This window comes from Dermacentor silvarum, chromosome 10 (genome assembly GCF_013339745.2).
Source record: "Dermacentor silvarum isolate Dsil-2018 chromosome 10, BIME_Dsil_1.4, whole genome shotgun sequence".
Classification (NCBI taxonomy): domain Eukaryota; kingdom Metazoa; phylum Arthropoda; class Arachnida; order Ixodida; family Ixodidae; genus Dermacentor; species Dermacentor silvarum.
The window spans coordinates 23,666,083-23,689,369 of record NC_051163.1 but is presented as its reverse complement, the minus strand read 5'-3'; the positions used below and the strand labels follow the sequence as shown (position 1 = coordinate 23,689,369).

Here is a 23,287-nt window from a genome sequence, read left to right as displayed (position 1 = left end):
ATAATAGGTTACGAAGATATATTGCCTTTTTCGTAAGTCGATTTGGGCCCCATTGGTGTTCACCCGTAGCTGCCTGATCCCTTTGTTACCTTTCCTTTTTTTTTCTTTGTTTTCTTTTCTTTTCTACGCTCCCTACTTATCTACTTTCTTACGGTCGGGAATACCCTCCGACACTTTCCGAGAACAAGCGCGAGCACGGATAAGAATACGCATGCGCCTGACAGACAGCGGTGATTTGAACGAAAAGCACGCGCGGTCGACACCGGAATGCGGAACCCGGATTCGTTCAACCGGAAATGGCATACTCGCTCAATTGGCGCCGAGTGCGAAGTGCTTATTTTGCTTTGCGAGGCTCGCATTTTTAAGGACCAGCTTCGCCTGTTCTTGCTATCCTCAGTGAAACTGACGCAGCACTAGCTCCTTAATTGAAGGACGCGTCTGCTCCTTGTTTTTAATTTACGATCTGCCATTAGCGTATTTATGTGGCTGGACTTTATGTGTCGGTGCATTATGTGACACTTTAACTTTCGTTTGACTTGTATAGTGAGTTGAATATAGATGCTTGCGTGTCTTGTGTAATTTTTTTTTCATTCTTGTGACCTTATATTTATGTAATTCTATGTGAAAAGAAGTAGCTGGCGTCACCTAATGGCGCCACCATCACCTAGATATGACATGTCAAAAAAAATGAATGAATGAATGAATGAATGAATGAATGAATGAATGAATGAATGAATGAATGAATGAATGAATGAATGTACTAGCGGCTTGAGGCTCTTTTTTTTCTGCCTTTTTTTTTTCTTTTTGTCGCTGCGGACCGTCAGTTAACAAACCGAATTTTCTCTCTCGGCCGAAGGCGAAGCCTTTCTTTAACATTAAAAAATATATAAATGTAATATTATACTGTCAATCCATTGTGTTTGATCTCAACAAAAGCCCGACAGTTACAGTGCCGCAAGACCTCTCTTATTACATTAATCGAACAGTGATTATTAACTACAAGGATTCAGTTTTTGTGTCAGCCGTTAGGAGAAATTGCTTCGCCAAATGCGTGAAGCATTGCGATCACAGTTTTGCGAGCTATATGCATACACTGACGCAAGAAACTCGCGAACCTAATTTGATCTTCAGATGGAATGGAAGGTGTATAAGCAGTGAACTTACTCAGTGAAAGTACTCCCAGCAGTAAGGCTTTGTAGTAACTCTACTTCGGTTTAAAGAACGCCCGAAATCCTGCTCATGAAAATATGGAACGGCGCCCTCAAATTGCTATACCGTACAACGAAGGCTTTAATGTTTCAGTGATCGTTTAAGTTATACATGCACTTCATATCTCTGCAAATTGAGAGGCGTGAGAGAAGATATGGCACAGAATAAGAAAAAAAAATGCATAGCTGTTCTCCAACCGTAAATTAGCGTAATGACGTAACACATTTCCATAAGTATAACCACAGTAGAATATATCGTGACGCTATTCTACTACATGTCTTTAACAACGTAAAAAATAATAAATAGCGAAGCAAACGCAATTAATCGATATTCGAACTCAGAGTGATTCGCATATAGTACAAGCGACCGATTTTCGCTACACACTACATGCATCTTAAGAAAAACGGGCGCCCTTTCTGTACATGTATACAATTGCTGCATATGGGTAGCTGCAATTTTTTTTCTTTGTACGAGCAATACACCAACACACCAACAGAGAAACAAATGTTCACATTATAGTGTGCCACGCTCGCGGCAGCGGAAATTCCCGATACGCATAAAAAAGAAATACAGAAAGTGTCAGCAAGCTTCTAGTCGAAACGCAGAATGCGGAATCGGGAACCAATCAGAGATGGCCGCGGAAACGTCATCAGCAACGGCCTTTTTCTCCGCATTTTTTCGTCGGCGTTTCCCCGCGCACGATCGTTTGTTTCATCCCAGCCTCGATCATTACGGCAAGAACCATCGTCGTGCGCATCACCGGGCCCCCTCTGCCCCCCCCCCCCCCCTTCCCCCTTAAGCAACCTGTATGCTCGCAAAATGCATCATTGTTTCGAGGGACACTAACGCTTTTGCGAGCAGCGGGCAGCACGTGACCCTCGCTAGTTCCTGGTATTACGGAAACCGCAGGCGCACACCCGCGTGCACGCAAAACAAACGCGCGCGACGCACGCACTAAGCGCACGGGGGCACGAACGCTTTGAGCTGCGTACTACGCTTCCTCGCAAGATTCGTGCAGCATTGCGCTATAGCTGTGAGGTGACCGCTCACTTCTGCATGAAACGTACATCGTCTTCTTCTCGCAGGAGCACAAGCAGACGACACATGCATCATGCACATCTTCTGCTTTCAGAATATCGCCAGCAGACGACACATGCATCATGCATATCTGCTTTCAGAAGATCGCTAGCAGACGACACTGCATGAAACGTATATCGTCTACTTTTCGCAGGAGCACAAGCAGAAGACACACGCATCATGCATATCTTTTGCTTTCAGAAGATCGCCAGCAGACGACATTGCATGGCGCATATATATCGTCTGCTTTCAGAAGATCCCACAAGCAAACGTCAGTGCATAGCTCATTGTCGTCTGCTTTCAAGCAAAAGTGAAGCACAACCGCTTATAATTTGCATGTTCGCTAAGTCTACTGTTGAAATAGTTGCTGACTCTCAAGTTAAACTGTTCGAGTAAACAACCCTTCTGCGATGGCTTTATGCTTGGCATTCTATATGACTGCATTTGGCACTGTCGTTACTACAATCTCGGAAGCATAGTGGGCATCTTCGTCTGCAAGAATTGGCATGGAAAGACTTCACGAATGGGCACGCACTCGCTGTCCCCAAATGACCCGGGGCCGGCGTTAGCTTCAACAGCGCTGCACGAATCTAGCGGGAAGATAGAGGTACGGAGAAAAGGTGGTTCCACCGAAAACGAGCCGGCTTGTACCTACAAAACGCCAGGCGGGTTGTGTAATGGCAAGAGCTCGGTGAGCTAACCACATGTGGGCGCACCATCCACAGAAGCGACGGCGCTGCTGTTCTGTCCCCGCTCTCTCTAGGGAAAAAAGACAGAGCAAACGATGTTTGGTGTTCTTATACCGTGAGTACACGGAGTTCGAAGCGTATAAAGCGTCTCTCCTCTCTTTTTCGTGCCGGCCCTTTCATGGCGCCTTTGTGGAAACGGAGCGAAGCGTTGCCGTCTGCATCGGACGCAGTAGGAGCAGACGACGCGCCGTAGGAGGCGTGTCTGTACGGCATGTTTGCATGAGCGAAGCGAGTTATGATAGCAGACGACGAAATATCGGTGTCTGCTTCGCCTTGCTGCGGAACAGACGATGCGTCGTATAGAAGGCGTGTCGGTGCAGCGCGTCTGCGTATTACGCGAAGCGCGGGCTATGGTGCGAGGTTATACACGCTGAAATACCAGCGGCAATGGATTGCGATGGCTTGAGCGGTGACTGGATGTATCCGGGAAGGAGGGGACGTGGCTGGCGTTCAGACTTTTCGCCCGCTGATGTGCAAAAGAGAACAAGAACAAAAAAGCGGAGTTGGAAGCAACAGACGAAGCGGAAGACGAAGCAGAAGACAGAGCAGAAGTCGAAGCAGAAGTCGAAGCAGAAGACCAATTGAACTAGACTCCGCTTGTTGACGTCGCGCCACTGATGGACTAAGAAAAAAAATTGAAACTTCCTCTATAACTGTATATCTTATCTTTCTTTTTTTTTTTTTTCTTTTCTTTTTTTTTTTTTGTTTTGCTTTTTGACAAGGCCGTCATTTCCTGGATGCTCCGGGCAGACCTTGTGAACTCCGTCTTTGAAAAAAAAAAAAAAAGAATAGTGCTGACGTTGGGACGACCGTCACCACTTTTGGGGTTCATGGAGGAAGCAGGAGGTGCCGCCACGCGGTGAGACTGCTTCCATGACGTACCGCGCACAGGGAAATACGCCACGGGCGCACGTCAATCATACTATGTCCCGCAGAGACACCGAGTTCTGAGTGAGCAGCAGAGGCGTTGCCTTTTTCTTTATGCTTGTCCAGCTGAGACATCGCTCCCTCCTGCATCGCGCACGTTGACACGCGGCAGTCAACTGTAAAGGTGCCGCTTCTCTACAGGGGACTCGCCGTTGCTAGGTCGCGTCAGAATTTTCTTCTGTGCGCTTCTTTGAGCGTAGTACAATTCGTCGATGGCAAAAACAAGAAAGTTACTAAAACACAGCAATTACTGAGTGTATCAAGAAAGTCTGCTTAGTGCTATAACCTACTGTGCCCGTATTTACCAAAACCTCTTACACTATAGAATTCTTCGTAAGAGAAAACTTCAGCCAATCTTGATGGTGGACATATTATTAGGGACGGAGGCTAGCCAATGGGAAAGAACGCTTACGAAAGAAAAGCGTTGTGAATTCGGCCCCTGAATCTCTTGTGAATTAGCGATCGCCGCATAATAACTGTTGTACTCCTTTGAAGACTTCAAAGAGCGAAGCGTGACTGCGGTGTTGTATGCGGAATCCAGATTCTAAAGGAAAACATAAAACACGCTATCCTAAAATGTAGAAACATGAAATAAATCATTCATACCCTCAAAACTATAACACTGGCAAGCGACACCCACTCGAGAGGAGCGTGTAAGAAACCTCGACGCCCAGAAACGAAGGAACACACAGTTGTGCCAACAGGAGGAGAAAGTTATTACCGCTGTGCAAACAAAGTCGACCATAACGCGAATGCTCAAACAATGCACGCACGGTTCCCACCGCTAACCACTCTCCGCCTTTTTCTTAGGGCGTGAGGCGGCCAACACAATAGGCGATACCCGAATTTCTCTTTCCTACAACGCGCCAAACAGCCTGCTTCGACGGAACAGAACGAAAAAAAAAAAAAAACTACGAACCAACGAGAGCAAATGACAATCATCCATTTTCACTTTCTCCCATCCTGTTTGCCTTTGCCAACCGCGCAGGCTTCAATGCCGGAACTCTGTGTATCGAGCCGAACGACTTGTTTGCACAGCGTGAGTAGGCCTCGTTATGGCGTTGCGTTTAGGGCACGATTCCAGCCATCGAGCTCACGAACTCGAGCAGACGACAAGCAAACGCCCCCCAGGCAGAGTGTTCATACGTACGACGTTATACTACATACGGGCGTACGTAGCTCGTCGTACGTAAGAAACGGCTTACAGGCATGGTACGTGAAGTGATCTTCGAAATAGTGCGTTGGGATGAAGAATAGGGAGCCTGCCCACATGATCTGCTAGCTCCATCACGAGTTGCAGAAGCTTGTCGTCTGGAACGCGCAGGTGCAGACGGAACTCCGTCTAATAGGCCTATTCTCCTCGCCAACGGTAAGCGTGTAGGTCTTGCGTTACGAAGCTCACGAAGGAGTGAGAGTGTCGTCGTACTCAAGCGCGCGTGCGTTCCAGAGAAGTGCAAGAAGGGAGAATAAAGAATAACAGAATGAAACGAAACGAAGCCACGCCATTCGATTCCGTGCAGAGGAGAACGAGAGAGGTTCGAGAGAGAAGGGAAAACACAGTGCAGACGGCCGTCTGTTAGAGAAGAAACGAAATGTGTGCAGACGACAAACGAAAAGAAAGCAGACGACAGTAACAAGAACGCGAAATGTGTACAGACGAGAATAAAGGAGAGAAGCGCACCTTCGAGCCTAAATAAGATGTGGTTAACGTCTAAAACAGCGGGAGTAGAAAAACTACGTCTTGTGTCCCGCGCACGAAGAAATGAAACAGTTACAGGGACAAACATGAGTGGGCGCGCAGAGGGGGAGCAGAAGAAGGAACAAGCACAAAATGTGTGTACTTGCATTCGCACGCGTATAAGCACCGCCGATACCGCAAAAGAAATCCGTGTTCACGATTTGCACGTCCTGCCGAGCAAGCACGTGCGCGCGGTTTTTTTCGCCGAGCAAACCTCGCCCCGTGAAACGAATAAACAGAGAAAAAAACAAAAAACAAAGAAGCAAAGAAACCGTTCTCAGCGGGATGCTTCTCTGAAAGGAATACCTGCTATATGGCGTGTCCGGCTAAGGAGGAAAGGAAAGCCACACAGTGAAACGAGAGGCCCTCCTATGAGACGCGTTGTCAGTCCGTTCGTTTGCTCGTTCCTTCATCCGTCTGCTACTTCGGAGCAACCGTTTATTGCACCGCATGGTGCTGGGTGTACGAAATGAAGAAGAGGAACAAGGAGAAGCCGCGTGCATGTGTATATGCTCCTCCCTGTAGGGTGAAAAGAAACAACGTAAGAAGCTGAAACATAAAACTCCCCGGCAACGACTATCATCGTAAGAAACAACCCAGCGGTTCGCGGAGAGCTTGGATGGCGGTACGTAACGAACAAACCTCCGTGCTCCTCCCGCATCCCCCCCCCCCCCCCCCCTCCTTCTTATATCTGTGGTTCACGAGCACGCGAGCGCTTGGTAAGCAGCGAAGAAGCACGGCACGACTTCGAGCGAACTACACAAAAGAACAGGACGGGTCAGGAGGCATCGCCAATGGTGGTGGACGAAACAAAAACAAAACGACCAGAGAAGGGGAGGGGGGGGGGGGGGCGTAGAGCTACGGCGGGAGCCGCCAGGTAGGCAGGCAGGCGGGCGGGCGGGAGGGGCAGACAAGGTAGGCAGCGAGGGGTGTGGGTCTTCGGCGGCGGGCTACCAAGTTGAGTCGGTTGGTCACGACTTTCTACGGAGAGAGCGAGGGCCCTTCTCGGGAGCTAAGCCTAATGCCCCCACTCCTCGAGCAAAGCGGAGGCAGCGCGCAGAAGGCCGTCGTCTGCTAGCACGGCTCGCCAGACGACTTGTGAAAGGCTCGTTGAGGGGGAGGGGGGTCTCGTGGCGTCAGGGTTGTTGTCGGCGGTGGTCAAATGGCTACCACGCAAGCAGCGGTGTGGAAGTGGAGGAGGAAGCCCGGAGGAGCAACTTCTGCAGCAGAAGCAGCAGAAGCAACCGGCCGCAAACAAGACAGTAGTGGATATGAGTTGAAGATGGCGGCGGGGGGTTGCGCGTGCAGACGGCGGCAGGTTATGAAGAGAGTGGGTGGGAGGGAGAGAGAAGGCGAGTTTACAGGCTAGACAGCTATACTTTCTGTTCTCTCGTCGCAGGTAAGAGAAAAATAGAGGAGGGTTTGTGCTTTCTTGCGGTATAAGCGATAGACGAAGCCCGTGCAGAGAGCTCGAACCGGCCTGACCAGCGCCTGCAGGAAAGAGTGAAGCAGCCATCATCGTGCTTATAGGGACGTGGTTGTGCGGGGAGAGAGTTGCGAAGCGTGCCCGGCGCAATGGGCTGCCTAGGCAGTCCTGGGGCTGGTCGGTTGGTTGGTCGGTCGGTCGGTAGCATCGTGGCTTGTAGCTTCCGAAAGCACGACTCGCAGAAAGTATAAAGATACAAATGCGGATGGAAGGAGATGGCGGTGCGATATGACCCGAGCTGTACGGCGGCATGCGGTGGAGAGGCAATGCCGAAGAGGCCCTTTTTTGCTGGCGCGGGTCCGCCGGAGAGAACACAGGCACGAGCGTGCTTTTTCGGCTACACGGAGATATAGTGTTGCCTTACAAGTGGTGCGTGTACATCGTGCGCAGTGTTGAAGAAAAAAGATATATATCAACTTGATCTACTGAAAGCGTGCACAGCTTTGTACAATGTAACAATGTTTGAACGACGAGCTGCAGGGTTGGACAATGCGGGAGCTCAAGGCGCGCGCTCGAACTGGCTAATCTGAGCTTTCTTTACCCTTGTCTGAAAAAAAAAAAAATGTATGCTCACTTTGGCGCACTTCATCACGCGCCAGCTCGCTTAACAACGCACGCTGTTAAGTGGAGCTTGAAGCTAGACGGCGATTTCCTTTCCGAGATAAATGTTCAATACGTCGGCTTGTCGTGGATCTATACTTACTGTTTACCCGTACAAGAAGCACCACTTGCATTCGGTAGGAGCGAAATAGTAAACTCAAAGAAGTTTTGCCAACCTTTACAGCGCCTTTCTATAGATACATAGTCTATATACAACTGTCTATACAATCGTCTATTACAGCGCATGTCTGCAGATAAATCTGTCTATAGATCCATAGAAATTTGTGACGTCAGACTAACCGGCACTCTGGTTACGGCGCGAAATTCGGGAAAGGGTAAAAAAACATTATATTACGTGCCGAAATCACGATCTGATTATGAGGCACCCCCGTATAGTGTGGCGGGGGAGGGGGTGACTCCGGATTAATTTTGACCACCGAGGTTTCTTTAACGTGCACACATATCTTTGCATTCTTTGCAATCCGACAGCCTGGCTGTCGCATACAACGTATAGTTCGTATACATGCTTTTCACAAAGGGTACACACCAGACTATACATACGACTGCTTGTGGCTGAGTGAACGACGCCAACACACGAAGACACGCACGTTGCTGGTGATTGACTGAAAACGTGCCCACACAGACGCGTGTACATGTGTGTGCGTGCGTACTGTGACCTTTTCTTCTGGTCTCATTTTTCAGAAACCCTTTCCCCATAGCAGGGTAACCAACCGGGCTCAACCTGCTTAACCTCCCTGCCTTTCCCTTATCACTTTCATATCATTTATATCACCTTATCACTTATACACGTATAGTGTGTGAGAGAGAGAGAGAGAGAGAGAGAGAGAGAGAGAATTAACCGATTAGCCTAGCAGCTAAGCTGGGATAGCACTTAATGAACGCGGTTGCTTTCTACTCTGCTTTCTTACTATTATTACCCTCCATTAAGCTGCCACGGAAGCGAAGACGTGCACCGGTGTTACACGCATCGCGCGCATCGGAAGGGCGTAGGTCAAATGACGGGCATCATTTCGCCCCGGTGGGGAGAAAAAAAGAAAATAAAGAAAGAAAATAAAGAAAGAAAAAGAAATCTAGCAACAAGCAACTGCAGCCGCCAATGCAGGTCAGAGGCACGCGCCACGTATTCATATATACAGATGTCTCCCGAAGATATTGCCCCCACTCTCGAATCCGGCGTTTCGATCACGCGAAGATCGAAGATATACAGATCGCATCGCTTCGGTCCCTAACCCGCACCACGGCCCAGTCGCGAGCTGCGTTCAGCCAAACGCGAAAGAAATTGCCCACCGCAAGCGACCGACTGGCGCACGCTATATTCACGCGAGCAAAGTAACGCGCCGCATTAGGGGAAATTGATATTGACATTCGATTGGATTATTTCTGCGGTCTATCTCGCCGTTTACTCCCTATAGAGCACCTGGGATATTGCGTTCGAGGCGCGGGTGTGTGTTTACAACTGAAAGCTACGGCGGAAAAGAAGTTAGGCTTCGGTGAGGAGGTGCATGAGTGTTGCGAGGTAACGATCGCGCTCCCGAAATAAACACGGAGCTTTTCTGCGCGTTGAAGCACAGTGTGCGTGTGGAAGACAGGATGGTAAACAAAACAAAACGAAACAAAAACGAAAGAAGAATGGGAAAGAAACGACTACGAGCAAATGGCTGGGCGGCCGAGAGAGCATTGCCCTGCGTGCGTAGTTGTTTCTTTTCTAGCGACAGTCGACGGAAACGTTGCTCATGGATGGGAATCACGCGATTCGTCGACGCGCGGACGCCGGGTCCGAGCTCGTGCTGGGGGCGCGATGAGGTAGATTGAATTGCCGGGCGCCGACATCGCGGGCCTTTATTTAAGCGGCAGGGGGGTCGACCACGTGACATGGACGACACGAGTTTTCGCTCTCTCAACGCTGAACGGAACGTATACTTAGGTATATACGTTGTTGTAAGATTCGAATTACAATGTCGGATGCAACTTGATTGGCCACGCGAATGAAAGAGACACGTGTATGTCATATATATGCAAAGTGCGTTTCATGCATACGGGCGTGTATGTTACACGTATACAATGGTATCAGAGTGTATAGCACCGTATGTGTGAAACACTACGACTCTTCGTGAGAAATTGCTCAACTGCGAATTACAGGGTTGTGTGCGACTTGAGTGCATGGCCACGCGAAGAAAATATATATGTGTACGTCATATTATACGTACAGCAGGTTTCATGTATAAGTTGCATGTACACAAGAGCGTCAGAATGTGCTATATGTAAAATATGGCGCTATATCTAAAAAGAAAGAAAAATAAAAACCACCAATACACTAAATCTTCATGCATGGGACAAGGGGGGAAGTTGGCGCCGCATTTGTGCGCCCACAGCTCCTTCTTATCATGTCAATCAATCAATCAATGAATCAATCAATCAATCAATCAAATGTTTATTTAACGTGCCGAGGAACAACCCTAAGGTCTGAGTGCTAGCTGGGGCACGGGTAAATAAAAATTAAAATTCGAATACAAATACAGAAAGAAAAATATGAATAATAATAGCAAGTAATAATAATAATCATATTAACAACAATAAAACGTCAGAAGAAGCATAGGGAGGTTAAATACGGTGTTCATTTGAAATGACGAAAGAATAGGGAAGAGGGAAGTGGCAGTGGGCGAAAAGACAACGTGCGGCGCAGGCCAGTGCCGAACCCACAGCTCCTACCTCCCGCTTGAGAGTGCTCTGCGAGCTGTATACGATGAAGTCGGTTTCGTATCGCGAATTTCATTAATTTGAGGCTTCGTTAATTCAATGGAACTAAGATCGGGAAATACAAATAGTTCATTACATCGCGAATTTTGCTAAATCGAGAATTTCGTTAAATCGAGGTTCGTTATCGACTGTAAGTGGCATGCGAAATGCCAGAATTTAAATTATTTAATTGAGTACGAAAGTTTGTTTCACCGTCCACTTCGAAAAACCAACGGTTCATTTGACAGCAGGAAGCAATGACGGATCACATCAGAACTGCGGCGTTTATCAGCGAAGTGAAGCTCGATCGGACATACTTCTTTGCGTATACGGCAATTTTCTACCGAAACCCATAACGATGGCAGGAACAAGAGATCTCTATGCTCTATTAAAAATCCATTTTGTTCGCTACCTCTGCGTCCTTAATGACCTTCAGTCACCCTTGGTGACCCTAATTGGCTTTCTCTGGCTTTCTCTCGATATTAGGCTCAGGTTTATTCGAGAAATCTTGACAACGGAGCCAAGAGCCAAGAGGACGCGAAGAATAAGCTCGCTTGCTTTTGAGTCGTTATCTGCCGAGATCGAGGCTGATAAGGTGCTTGCACTTTTCGAGCAAGCGAACGTCCACGTGTTACACCCTCACGTTTTCCCACGTGACTTGCGATGCGAAGCGGCAGTCAGAGTCGATTGAAAAGGGACGGGAATAGCTCCCGCAGAACGTCGATGAACCGATGGTCGTAAACTGGGTCGCGCCCGTCTGCCGACCCTCGGAAATCCATTAATAAGAAGAGAACATGGCCACGTTCGCATCTGTACACACACGGACGTCGAAGCATTCGATGACGATCTACGGCACGCCAAGAATGAAGGCTTCGAGGGCCGAATTCGCAAAGGCTTTTCTCTCGTAAGGGTTGTTTGCTATTGGCCGGCCGAATAGTGTGCCCAACATAATATTATGTCCGATTGGTTAACGTATTCGCTTACTAACAGTTCTATGTAAGATTTTTCTTTTAATTACACGCCGAGAATCCACAGGACGTGGATATGATCGAACTAGGCACTGTCAGCGAGGACACCGTGTCCTTGCCAACGCGTTGTGTCACGCTGGCGATGCCTGTCGTGACACATCCGGTTTGCTACCCTGCAAAGGGGTGAGGGGAAAGTACGTATCGTGCACCGCTATCATAGCAAATAGAATAATCATGATTAAGTATGGACACAGAACTCTGGTTCGGTCTTATACGTCTTATATAGTCACCCGCGTCAATCTAATGCTGCACTCGGATCACAATCTCGAGAAATATTTGTATCCATAGCAATCCATATCCATCGATCGAAGCCGAAGAAGCGTCTTGTATCGACTTGTATTATACGGAAGCGCTCGCTCACCCTGCACGTAGAGTCGGACGATGCCCCGCCTGCCCTGTCGGTTGTTGACCACGCACTGGTACTCTCCGCTGTCCTCGGCCACGACCGAGCGGAAGAGCAGGGCACTGGATCCGGGCATCAGGGCGACCCGGGCTCCGGCCTCGGGCGCCACGGTGACACGCTCGCGGGTCGCCTCGATCAGACGCCGGTCCTCTTTCCACCAGGTCAAGTGGCGCGGCTGCTGACCCGACTGGGGTAGGTCCGGGCAGCGGAACGTCACGTTGGCCCCGACGCGCACGAAGATCTTCTCCGCCTCGCCATCACCTGCAGCCGGAGGAGAAGAGTATACCACGTGAGGCACAGGACAGTGTATATAGCGTACACTAGGACACTGCGAACACATATGGCACCACGTTGTCACAAAAGTGACTGGCCATCCTGGCATTCCGAAAGTGGATGTCCAGCGAAGCTGTTGCGAAACCACCACTGCAACTGCTGAAGGGGGGGGGGGGGGGGGGGTGCGCAGTGCTTTGTCGACGGTTCGGATGCTTGTTTTGAGCGCGTTCTTTATTGAAACGGATCCTGTTCTGTGTGTTGTTATGGGTGATTTCAATGAATGCATGCAGTGTTCGCTTTACTTTGCTTAGTGTCTGTAGCCTCTGCATTACGAGGGGGATGGGCCATTTCATTTTTACTTGCTTAGGGGGTATGAGCTATTGCTGCTGATGAAAGTTTTTGTTCACGGGCAGGACACGAAAAATGCCGACGAACGAGAGGCTAACAGCTTCGCTGTAAAGCGCGGATGCATTCCAGCCAGCCTAGCTCTCAGTCTTGATGCAGATTCGATACGCGATCTTAAGTTATGCTAAAGTGGTTGCACTGGTTCGTGAAGAATTTTGTCTGAAGCCTTTTGCGTGTCGTATGTCTCCTCTGAGGTGTCGAACCTAGCAAATTTTAGTAGTTGTGCAAGTTTTAGCTAGTGCCTCCACTGGTTCGTGTCATTTGTCTCAAGCCCCTTATGTGTCAAATATATAACCAAGAAAAAAAAAAAAAGGTGAATAAATACGAAACATCGGATGCAATTGCCGTCATTCTCAGAGTGCATACTAGATGGCGCAACAAATCCACATGCACCATAATAATCAGAGGCCGATTCCCCCACACTCGCACATTGCCGATTGTCCTACAAAAATTCCAGACGTTCCCACTACCTTGAAGTGAAAAAAGAAATCTTGCCAGCGAGCGCCATTCCGACACAGGTAAGCGCTAGACGACCTAAAATCGTATCCTTTCTGGAACACTTCGCAACCAACTCCCAATAAGGGGAGTCTCCTGTTATCGTGTTGATCGCAGATCCGTCTCCGGATCGTGCATATGATGCCCAGGCGATATCGCGTACAACACGTCCGGCGCAATGCCGTAGCAACTACAATATGTGGTTCAAACATAACAAGCCCGGAGACAGAAAAAGAAAGATCTGTGTGCCGGGAGAAATTGAAAAAGAAAGCGAGGTCATTGTGTTGCGCGGTCCCCGAACTCCAAGGCACCGCCGACTCCGCCTCCGCGGCCACTTCGTCGAGCCGTCATCGCGAAACTTCGTGACGTCCCGCCTACTCCTCCTCCTTTACATCGTTCTATCTCTCTCTCTCTACTTTGTTCTTCTGCGTCTCGACAAGCGGCGCTGTCACTTTTACTCTCCGTAATAACACGGCCGCCCGATAAAGCTCGAGATAAGGCGAGAACTGCGCCCGAGAGCGGTGAAAAGCAAAAGCGGACGGCGAGAAAATGACAGTCGTGTAGCAGACGACATAGGAACGAGCGGCAGACGAAGGCATGCAGTAAGCAGACGATTTCGCGGAAAGCAGGAAATCAACAACAGATAAAATGCAAGCGCGCCTTGTCGGCAAACGATTTAAGAGCAACTGTAAGCAACTGTAAGAATAATAAGGTGAGGGGGGGGGGGGGGTTGAATAAAGAAACAAATATGAAACGTGTTAGAAACTGGGCAGACAATTTTTAAGGGGCACGCGCAACATGACAGACGAAGCAACAGCGTTCAAAGCAGACGACTCCTTTGTGCGTCTCTCTCTCTCTCTCTCTCAAGTCCGGATGCGCGCGCTAATAGCGCCACCGCCGCCATCTTTGTCTTATCTCGGAGACGAAATCTCCCCCGCTTTCTTGTCCACTGCCTAGAACGTTCCACCATTCCCCCTCCCCCTCTACTTCCCGCACACACAAACACACGTCCGTAGTCCCCTTAAGTTCTCCCTGTATCTTCAAGCGCATTTTTTTTTTTTCCGGAAGCAACAACAGGACAGATCTCGGCAGGTCGTAAATCAGGCGTTACCCAACGGTAGCTACAAAAGTACTCGACATGTCGGGGTGTTTAAAAACCCCCAGAAAGGCACGCGACTTCGTCGCGACCTCTCGGTTTACGATAGGACGTGTAACGTCGAGGTCAGGGCTTCCTCCTCTTGACAGGTCCCGATAACTGTGGCGGCCATTGCCGAGGCTGCTCGCGAAGTATAAAGTATGATTTTCCTCCCCATTCTTATAGATTGTGGCGCCATAGCGCGGGCGTTTCCCGAGTTGTTTGTAAAATTCCAGGAGAACAGACGGCACGCGAAGTCTTTTTCTTCCTCCTCTTTTTGTACGTTTTCAGTGCGGAGACGAAATCATCGGGAGATACAGCCGAGAATGCCCGACATTGCGCAAGGCATACGGATCTGTATTGCGATTGGTATTTATAGCTATCTGCCCTGAGAAGGTAGCTGGGCGTGCGCGACCAGATCCTGACCAAACACCGTAGCAATAACTAATCTACAACATGTAATTTTTGCAGTAAATGCTTTATTCGTTCCGTCTTAAAATAGGTAACATGCACCGTGTTTTTCGAATCTCTTTATTTTCTTTGAACAGCTTGGCTGACGTTAGCTGCACTACAACATAACTTACACTTATAAAAGTAAATAAGGATGTTTATATGTCTGTAACTCACACCCTTACGCCCAAAAAGGGTGTGAGTTACTTTTTAGGGTGCAAGTTACGTTTGGGACACCATATATAAGCCGATGCTGTCCTGTCCCGTGTTCAGCTATTTGACAGGACACGGTCAGCGAAGTCCAAGGGGTCTCGCAAAGAACGCTTCGCTTTAAAACTACTTCGCAGAAATTCGGAAATAAACAGCAGCAGAGTAAAGCAGGTGTCGTCCTATATATATATATATATATATATATAGTAGTAAGTAACTGGATTTTTCAATGGGCCAAGCGTATTTAGGAAAATCAAAAGCACAACTTCGCGGTTATCTTAGGTTTATTATTTTCCCAACAGTTTCGGTCGGTGGACCGACCACACCTTGAAAAAGGTCGGTCCACCGACCGAAACTGTTGGGAAAATAATAAACCTAAGATAACCGCGAAGTTGTGCTTTTGATTTCCCTATATATATATATATATATATATATATATATATATATATATATATATACCATCATAGAAGCCAGGATGGGATAAACATGGGATAAATTCCATGCACTTACTAATTAAGTTAAAGAAATGCTAGAGTAATGGAAATGAAAGTGGAAGAGCATCGCACGCGTACTGCGAAGACGTGGGATCGCTCCCCACCTGCGGCCAGTTGTATTTTCAACCACTTTCATTTCCATCAATCTATCATTGCTTTAACTCAATTAGTAAGTACAAGTGCTTTCCCTTATGTTGTCCTTGGTGTCTTTGTTGGCTTCTTATGACATGATTAATAGAAATCGAGCCCTTCGGTTCCCCTCGTCTTCTCGTTCACACACACACACACCACACACACACACACACACACACACACCCACACACACACACACACACACACACACACACACACACACATATATATATATATATATATATATATATATATATATATATATATATATATATTCCGTCGGCCAGTTCACGATATACGCGATTGCGCAAGAAACCACGAACGCAATCCATCGTGCATATAATACATGAAATCTATAATGCCCTCGACCGCAGGTGCGTGACATACGGAACCTCGGCGCGGAATGCCAGCCGGTCTCGCGTCTGAAGTGCCGGGCCAGTCTTTTCTTTCCAATGGCATCTGTTTGACACACATATCGTGACTGACGCCCCGCGCTCCGTCCGTTTCGCATTTATTATTTCTCCGTTCTCCATCCGGCCTGGTTACGGAATTTCCGGAGGGTGGCTCGAACACTGTCGGAGCCGCATTGCACCGACTTCGATGCACGAAAGAACAGGTGTTCACGAACGGTGAGAAACATGCATTCAAAAATGTTTTTTTTTTTGTACATGCAATGAAACGACTACACTTGCGATATAAATAGGAGAGGAGCGTTCTTTAATGGACGCTGGAGATGTTTGCCTGGCCATACGCCTAGCATGCTATACCCTAGTTGACGAGGGTGGCATGTAAAGTGACATATTCATACATTGTACAGAAATATGTAACATGCTCAAGCTTAGGCATTAGCAAGTGACTTGAGTAGTTTGTAGAAAGAAGCAAGTGCATATGTCTGCGAGCATGTACTTGAAACAGAGCTATAAAAAAATAGTAGCGCTTTGCTGAGCAATGAATGCAGTATAACTTGGCCTACGAAGGCAACGCAATATGCACGCAGAGAATATCCAGCAATCTCTTTCTTCTAGTTGTTCAGTAAGACCGTGTTCTATACGTGGTGGGATTGTAATGCTATACAGACAGAATGCAAAATCAGGCTGGAGGGTACTTAATTATGCAACGAACCTGCAGTAATGACGATTGAGCGACGCTGTCAAATGTGTTCGCTGCCAACGAGGGCAGGATGACAGTTATGCAATCGCGGTCTCGAGAAATGCACTCTAGAGCGAGTTGAGTTCAGCTTTCAGTGCAATGCCCTTGGGGGAGTCAGACAACGAAAAACAATTTCCTAGAGTGGTTGCCATGCATACTGCACGAATCTGACCCCATATCTGGTCAGTGATTCTCGTTACAGAAGTTAAGCCTGTCATAAAATGCAGAATCCATTCTTCCATTTGCAATCACAACTTCAATTGCGCTAACGGAAATGTGCTTTCGTGATCACCAAACTATTGCCTTGTGCTTGTTGTCACCCCAGATTTGTCAAGTGATTGTGTTTGGGGAAAATAGTGATCGCGTTGTCGATATGTCGTGGTATTTTTGTGTAATTGTAAGCATTTGCCTGGAACTGATATACAGCTAGTAAAGAGTAACAGATGTCATGAGCAAATAATAATAATAACGGCCACGTCTCACTTCGTCCCATCCCGCCCATAATCTTCTGGCATGTGTACAGAAAAGAGAGAGAGAGATGGGGGGGGGGGGCAGAAAAAGAAAAGAAAAGAAAGGGTCGTCACTTGAACGGCGAGAAGAGCGGGGCGTGGGTGACTCAATAAAGCCAAGCCACGCCGCTACAGGGGCTTACGTGACATAAAAACAGCCACAAAAAGCAGCCGGCAGCATCCAGCAAGCAGACGACGAAGCAGCAGCAACAGCTCAGAGAGCCCGGAAAGAAACGAACACGGTTGACGCACGGCAAGGGCTTCGAAGAGGCCTTTAAAGAAACATTGTGCTCGAAACAACGGCGTCACCGGTGCCAGTGAAAGTATACTTAGCAAAGAGGTAGAGAAAATGAAATACATAAAGAAAGACAGATGAGAGCAGTGGAGAGAGCGACACTCGACGACATCGCGTCGTCTGCTACACACCGCGCCGGGAGCTCAAGGGCTCTCGTCGCATGCCCACCCCGCGCCGTCGGCACGACTTTGCGGCAGCACGGGCCATTTTGCTTTGTGTGCGTACCCCCCGCGAACGTTGGGACAGGAAGCTACGCCGTTACTGTATACTGTATGTATAGCTCGAGCGCCCACGCGACGTGAGGTAACGCATGCGCGTCGCAACGAACTTCTGTCTGGCCGTTGGTTGAGCACGCAGCGAACCTTTCTCCCTCTGTCCTTTGTTGTCAGCGAGACACGGCGCGCGTGCGGCCGCGAAAGCGGGTCAACTCATTACGCAAATAAAGAAGCGGCACGCTGTAACGTACCGCTTTTCCTTGAGCGAACGTAATCTACTCTCGCTTCCCCGAGAGGAAGTTTCCTTTCCGGAGCACGCTTGCGCGTGCGCGCAAGCCACTCGTATACGCACAAACCCGTCTGCACTGAAGCAGAAGACGACGCGCGCGTCTCTAGCAGACGACGTGCGTGATTGCAGACGACACCGAGCGTCCTCTTCCGTTAGGCCTAATGAGATGCGCGACCAGAGGTGCGTACGACGAGTACGTATATATATATATATATATATATATATGCACCGTGGTTCCTGACCCTCCCTTTTGTGTTGTTAAAACCGGCAGGCTGGACCGCGACGCGCGCGCCGTCTCGCGTCAACGCTTTCTCCTCCTTTCCCCGTCGACCTCTTCCCTTTATTTTGATCGCGATCCTTTTGTCCCGACAAACCGACCCTTCCTTGGCCCTGCGCATGCCGAGCGGCTTTCCAGCGAGCGCGCACTCTCTTACAAAACGACGCGGCATACACGACATGGCGTCTTCTATCGCCCCCCTAGCTTTCGGGCGTCCTCTGCGGGACAAAGACCTAATTAAAACGGCCGGAAGACGCCGTACGCATACGGTGCAAGCAGAAGACCGCGGTATGGCAGAGGAGGTGTGCAACAGGAGCACCGCTGCCGGCCCCGTTGCAGACGACAGAAAAGCACTGGGATATCGACCAGTGTACCACATTTTCGCGTTTATTTCCTCGGCATACACGCAGTAACAAGCGCTAGAGAGTGAGAGAGATATATGAAACGGTAAAAAGGAGAGGGGTAATGAAACCTTCAACCACGAGCCCAGGGTCGTTTGACGAGACACGCGCTGTGGCGCTGGAAGCAGGCGAAGCACTTTTCCTAGAACCAGTCTTAGCACGTAGCGGTGGAATTCCGAAAAAGCGCACTAACGAGATAACAAGACTCGCGTGCAATTTGCACCAGTATTTTGACTTAAGAAGACCCTATGCCAACCAAAATAAGTTTAAACTGGCAAATACTGTTTCCTTTCATTTGGCATTCGAATGAAAACACGTTTTATTGCCACTTCTGCACATGTTCTGTGCTTCGGAGGTTGTTAATGCTGGGAAGAGGGGCTGAGTTGATTACTAATAGCTGAGTTAGTGACTAGTGTATTTCCTGTGTTATTATGTATTAGCCCATAACTACAGTGTATGTTTCTGTTTCCTAACGTTCATCAATGCTTTTATGATTGATTTCTTTGATTGCGTGTTCAATCGCCCTGTGATAGCGGCATTATATGTTTTTAGTGATTTGCTTGCAACCACGCTTCGTATCCACCGTTCAGGAAGGCTGTGAAGTTGTCAATCTGCCCATAGGCAGCTTTCTTTCAAAGGTCCCTCTGTCAGTATACATTGGTGATAGACAGAAAATAAAAATTAATTGGCCTATAAAAGGACGACAAAATATATAACCTGCCTCAATTTATTACTTCGCGCCGAAACGTTATCGCCGGCACGGAAGTGTGACGTCACGCATTTTGATGTGTCGATTCGACCATTTTGGCACCGCACAAGAAAAACGCATTCCACGAAACCTGTTCGGCTGCGTCCTTGGTTCACTTAAAATGCAACTTAGTCATTCTTGCCAGATTAACAATTAACTTGACCAAACTAGAAGCTGTCAAAATTAATCACGTCACGACGAGCATTGCGCAGAAATTTCAGGGCGGCGTCGCCAAAGGTATTATCGTTCTTGCTCATATCTCTCCGAGCTTTCTTTGACGGTAAATGTGTAAGCTTTGCTATTGCGGAATCGTTAACACAACTGGAGTTTATAATCCTCATTTTAGAGTCCATATAAAAGTCTACACTAAAACAATATTGCACGTTATAATCGCGAAAGTGCGGTACAGTCGCGACATCTTGCAGCAAGCGCCTACGTGTTGCTATAACGTCTTTGACTTGGGCTGGCTGCTGTTGGCCGCGCGGCGGGGAGGTCTTTGTTCTTGGAAAGCGTGCGGCGGTCTCTTAAACAAGGTCGCACTGTCGCACGTGGGATGCAACAGGCCTCTGCGGTTCTGAAGGGGGACTCCGCGGTGAATGGCTAATTAACCGAGGACGCCCGGCTTTGTTTTATACGTTTGCCTTCCTGGTTAACGCGGGCCCACGAAGTAAGGGCGAATGAACAACTTCAGCGAAAGAAAATTGTTTGCATGCACCCCCCCCCCCCTTTTTTTTTTTTTTTTGGCGTATACGTCTTTCAGTTCCCACTCGTTTAGGTTGCCGTCACCATAAAGTTAAAAGCATAACAGTTCCTTCCACCGTAAGCAACCTAAAAAAACAGGCTTACAATGCATTATGTTTACAGAATGTTCCTTGCATATGGAAGAACGACCTAAATATGCCGCGTCCTGTTTCGACGCCACACTGTGATCCTCACTATTTATAACCAGAGTATTCCTATACACTCTGTTTATATAGTTAAAAGCCTTACCATTTTTATGGGATTTTTTTAAAACATTGGGATTTTATAGGAAACCATAGGATTAAAGAAAAAAAAAAGCGTAACACATAACATCATATTTTGCTAAAATCATCATGAACCAGATGAATAAAATCTTCTATATTACAACCGCAGTGCTTCGATACTTTCTCTCTCTTTATTATCACGAAATAATTTCTGAAATCTAGCCACACTATAGTACAATTTAATCAAAATTAGACGAAGCAAATTGGGGCTGCTTACGAGTCGCACCGAAGTACGGGAAAACCAATTCGCACAGGATAAGAACTAGCGTGCATGCAGCGCAAACAACTTACTGGTCGATTCACTGCGTGCAAGGTATAAAAGCTGCACAATAGCATTCGCTCAGGTACAATATTTCAAGCAAGAGAGGAACAAATGGTCTGGCGTGACGCAGCAGAATGGCGCCGCGTGAAATCCAACGACAAGGGTCAAGGCATCGGCTGCGGAACAACATGGCGGCGGCAGTGGATGTGGAACGGACTGCATAAATCAACACGAGGGGGCGATGCATACGCCCCCAATCTGCACGCTCCCCAGCTGTGTGACATATAGTAGAACCTCAGCGGAATGCCGCGCCGAGGCGTATGTATACATATATACATCTCTTCTCTCTCTCTCTCGTTTCTCATCTGTTGTGTGTGCGACGTTTGTCTTGACACGCGACGTTTCGGCTTCTCCCTTTGCTCTCCGCAATTGTTTTCTTAGGCCTAGCATGTGATTCTTTTTTTTTCTTACGTGGAACATCGATGTAGCATTCCTGTGCTTTATTCCTTCATTCCAAACCGCCAACGCACGCAGTACGCCCTTTGCGGTCGAACGTAAATTCTCGCTAGCTCGGCCGGCTATTCGTGCGAGGAGAAACAGAGAAGAAGAAGAAAAAAAAAAGATTTATGATGTGTCACCGCGTTTCGCGGCCTGGATTCTTTTAAATCCCGTACAAAGAAAGAAAAGAAAAAAAAAAAAGCTGTTTCTTGGCTTGGCGATATCGCCGTCTCCTGACGGATAAGTAGTTTGAAAACTCGCCTTTACGGAGTTTAGAGCGGATCATTACTCAACTGTGTCACGAACTCTCCTTTTAAGTGCGAAATAAAGATGGGTCTTAATGTTCCTGTTTCGATAAGCAGCTAGTGCGTTCTTTAAAACGTGTTCTTCGTTTCTGCAACGAATAACGGTTACCGCGGCTTATTCTTTTCTTTTCTTTGAGAGAGACCAAAGTGGGGTAGGCTTTATAGCCAAAGAATGCTCTCGCATTAAAATTTCCGAACCGCCGCAAAACAGTGTTGCTCTCAGACTTGACGTAAGAAGGATCCTTCCCTGAAGCCCACGCTACTATCTTTTAGTATTGAGTCTTAATACGTGTTAGTAACCTGTAGGCGCAGTCGTCTGCGTTTTTTTTTTTTTTTTTGCCTCCACGATGCCTGTTTATTTAGGAACTTCCAGCTTCTCTGGACATAAAAGGCGAGAACAAGTTGCTCTATGGACATAGCTCCAAATAGCTCGAGGTGCATGCGAGAGTGCTATGTGGTCCGATGTCTACAGGTCTTCCCTATAATGCCACGGCACCGAATTTCTTTAGTGTAACAGCACGGCTCCTGTACACCCAGAAGTAGGTGTTTAACCAATCTTTCTAGCTAGCGCACACTCTACGTTTCTCTATTATCTGTTTTCAAAGAGACCCTATAGCATCTGCAGACGGCGCTGGGTACATACCGCTCTAAAGTTTACAGATTTGCACCAAACGATGCGAAAGTTTCAAACAGTTCTAAAGTTCACGCGCATACACAACCAACAACACAAGCACACAGCGACGAATGTTCCTGAGCAGTTCATAATACAGACGAACCCGGATCGTATCGAATCTGACGGGTATCACAAGAAAGCTCGATATATAAGTGAATCGATATATAAAATAAAAGATTTATACAAACGTCCTCAACGGGAGTTTACTGCTGTTCGTTATACACAATAATTCGCTATACGTGGGTTCGATATATCCGTGTTTCGGCGGTATACAAATGTCCTTGAGGAAGCATAGCCGCCGTGACACTTAACTCGAACAATGAAGGCATACATAGAGCGGCTTAACTTTAACAAACGTGGGCTTAAAGGAGACAAGATAGAATGATTTAGAAGGAAGGCAAGCTCAGCTATAGCATATTCAAAGTACCCTAAGCTGAAATACCAAGCACCTTCAGCGGGGAAGTGAGGATGCCCTTAATTCAACTGCGTCCCTCGTTCGTGCCGCATTCCAAGCATCTATAGCGCATCACTATAGCAGCTATAGTGCAAGGGCCACGGGAACACCGTAGAGGACACACGGTCACCACTGCTGCGTACCAACCGCTTGGTCTATATACTATACGTATACGCGTGAGAAGGTGTTCGAGCGAGTCACCTCGCGCCACCCGCAGTGACCGTGCCTGTCGCAAGGTGGTGCTTTTCTCGCGGCGTAAATGCACAAAGGTATATACATATACATATACCAATACATATACATGTGCACCACTCGACACTTGCAGCGGGGCGCTCGTTCGCGTGTACGCATTCCAGGGGTGATCGCACGCATAGCGGGGGAGGGGGTCGAATAATAAAGTGCACAATCATCATTTCGATTCAAACGCGTTTCGCTAACGGTCAACGCACGCGTGTGGGAACGGAAGGCGCCGACGGGGGCGAAGCGCGTTGAGAACAATAAAACGTTGCGCGAGCGGCATCGCGTTTTTGTTTTCTTCCTTCCGAGACGCCTCGCACGATTAGTATGCGCCGCCATAGGCGGCCTGCGCCGCGGATTAGCATAGGGACGCCGACGAGTG

The 23,287-nt window shown here is 48.0% G+C and overlaps 1 protein-coding gene across 1 annotated transcript in view; it reads right to left on the bottom strand.

Annotated features, from left to right (window-relative positions):
- The window catches only part of LOC119466527 (tyrosine-protein phosphatase 99A-like), a 206,952-nt gene that overhangs the window by 124,751 nt on the left and 58,914 nt on the right, over positions 1–23,287 (bottom strand). Inside the window, exon 2 of the mRNA XM_037727048.2 lies at positions 11,933–12,235. Coding sequence (XP_037582976.1) covers positions 11,933–12,235 — 303 coding nt within the window. The remainder of the gene's footprint in view (positions 1–11,932; positions 12,236–23,287) is intronic.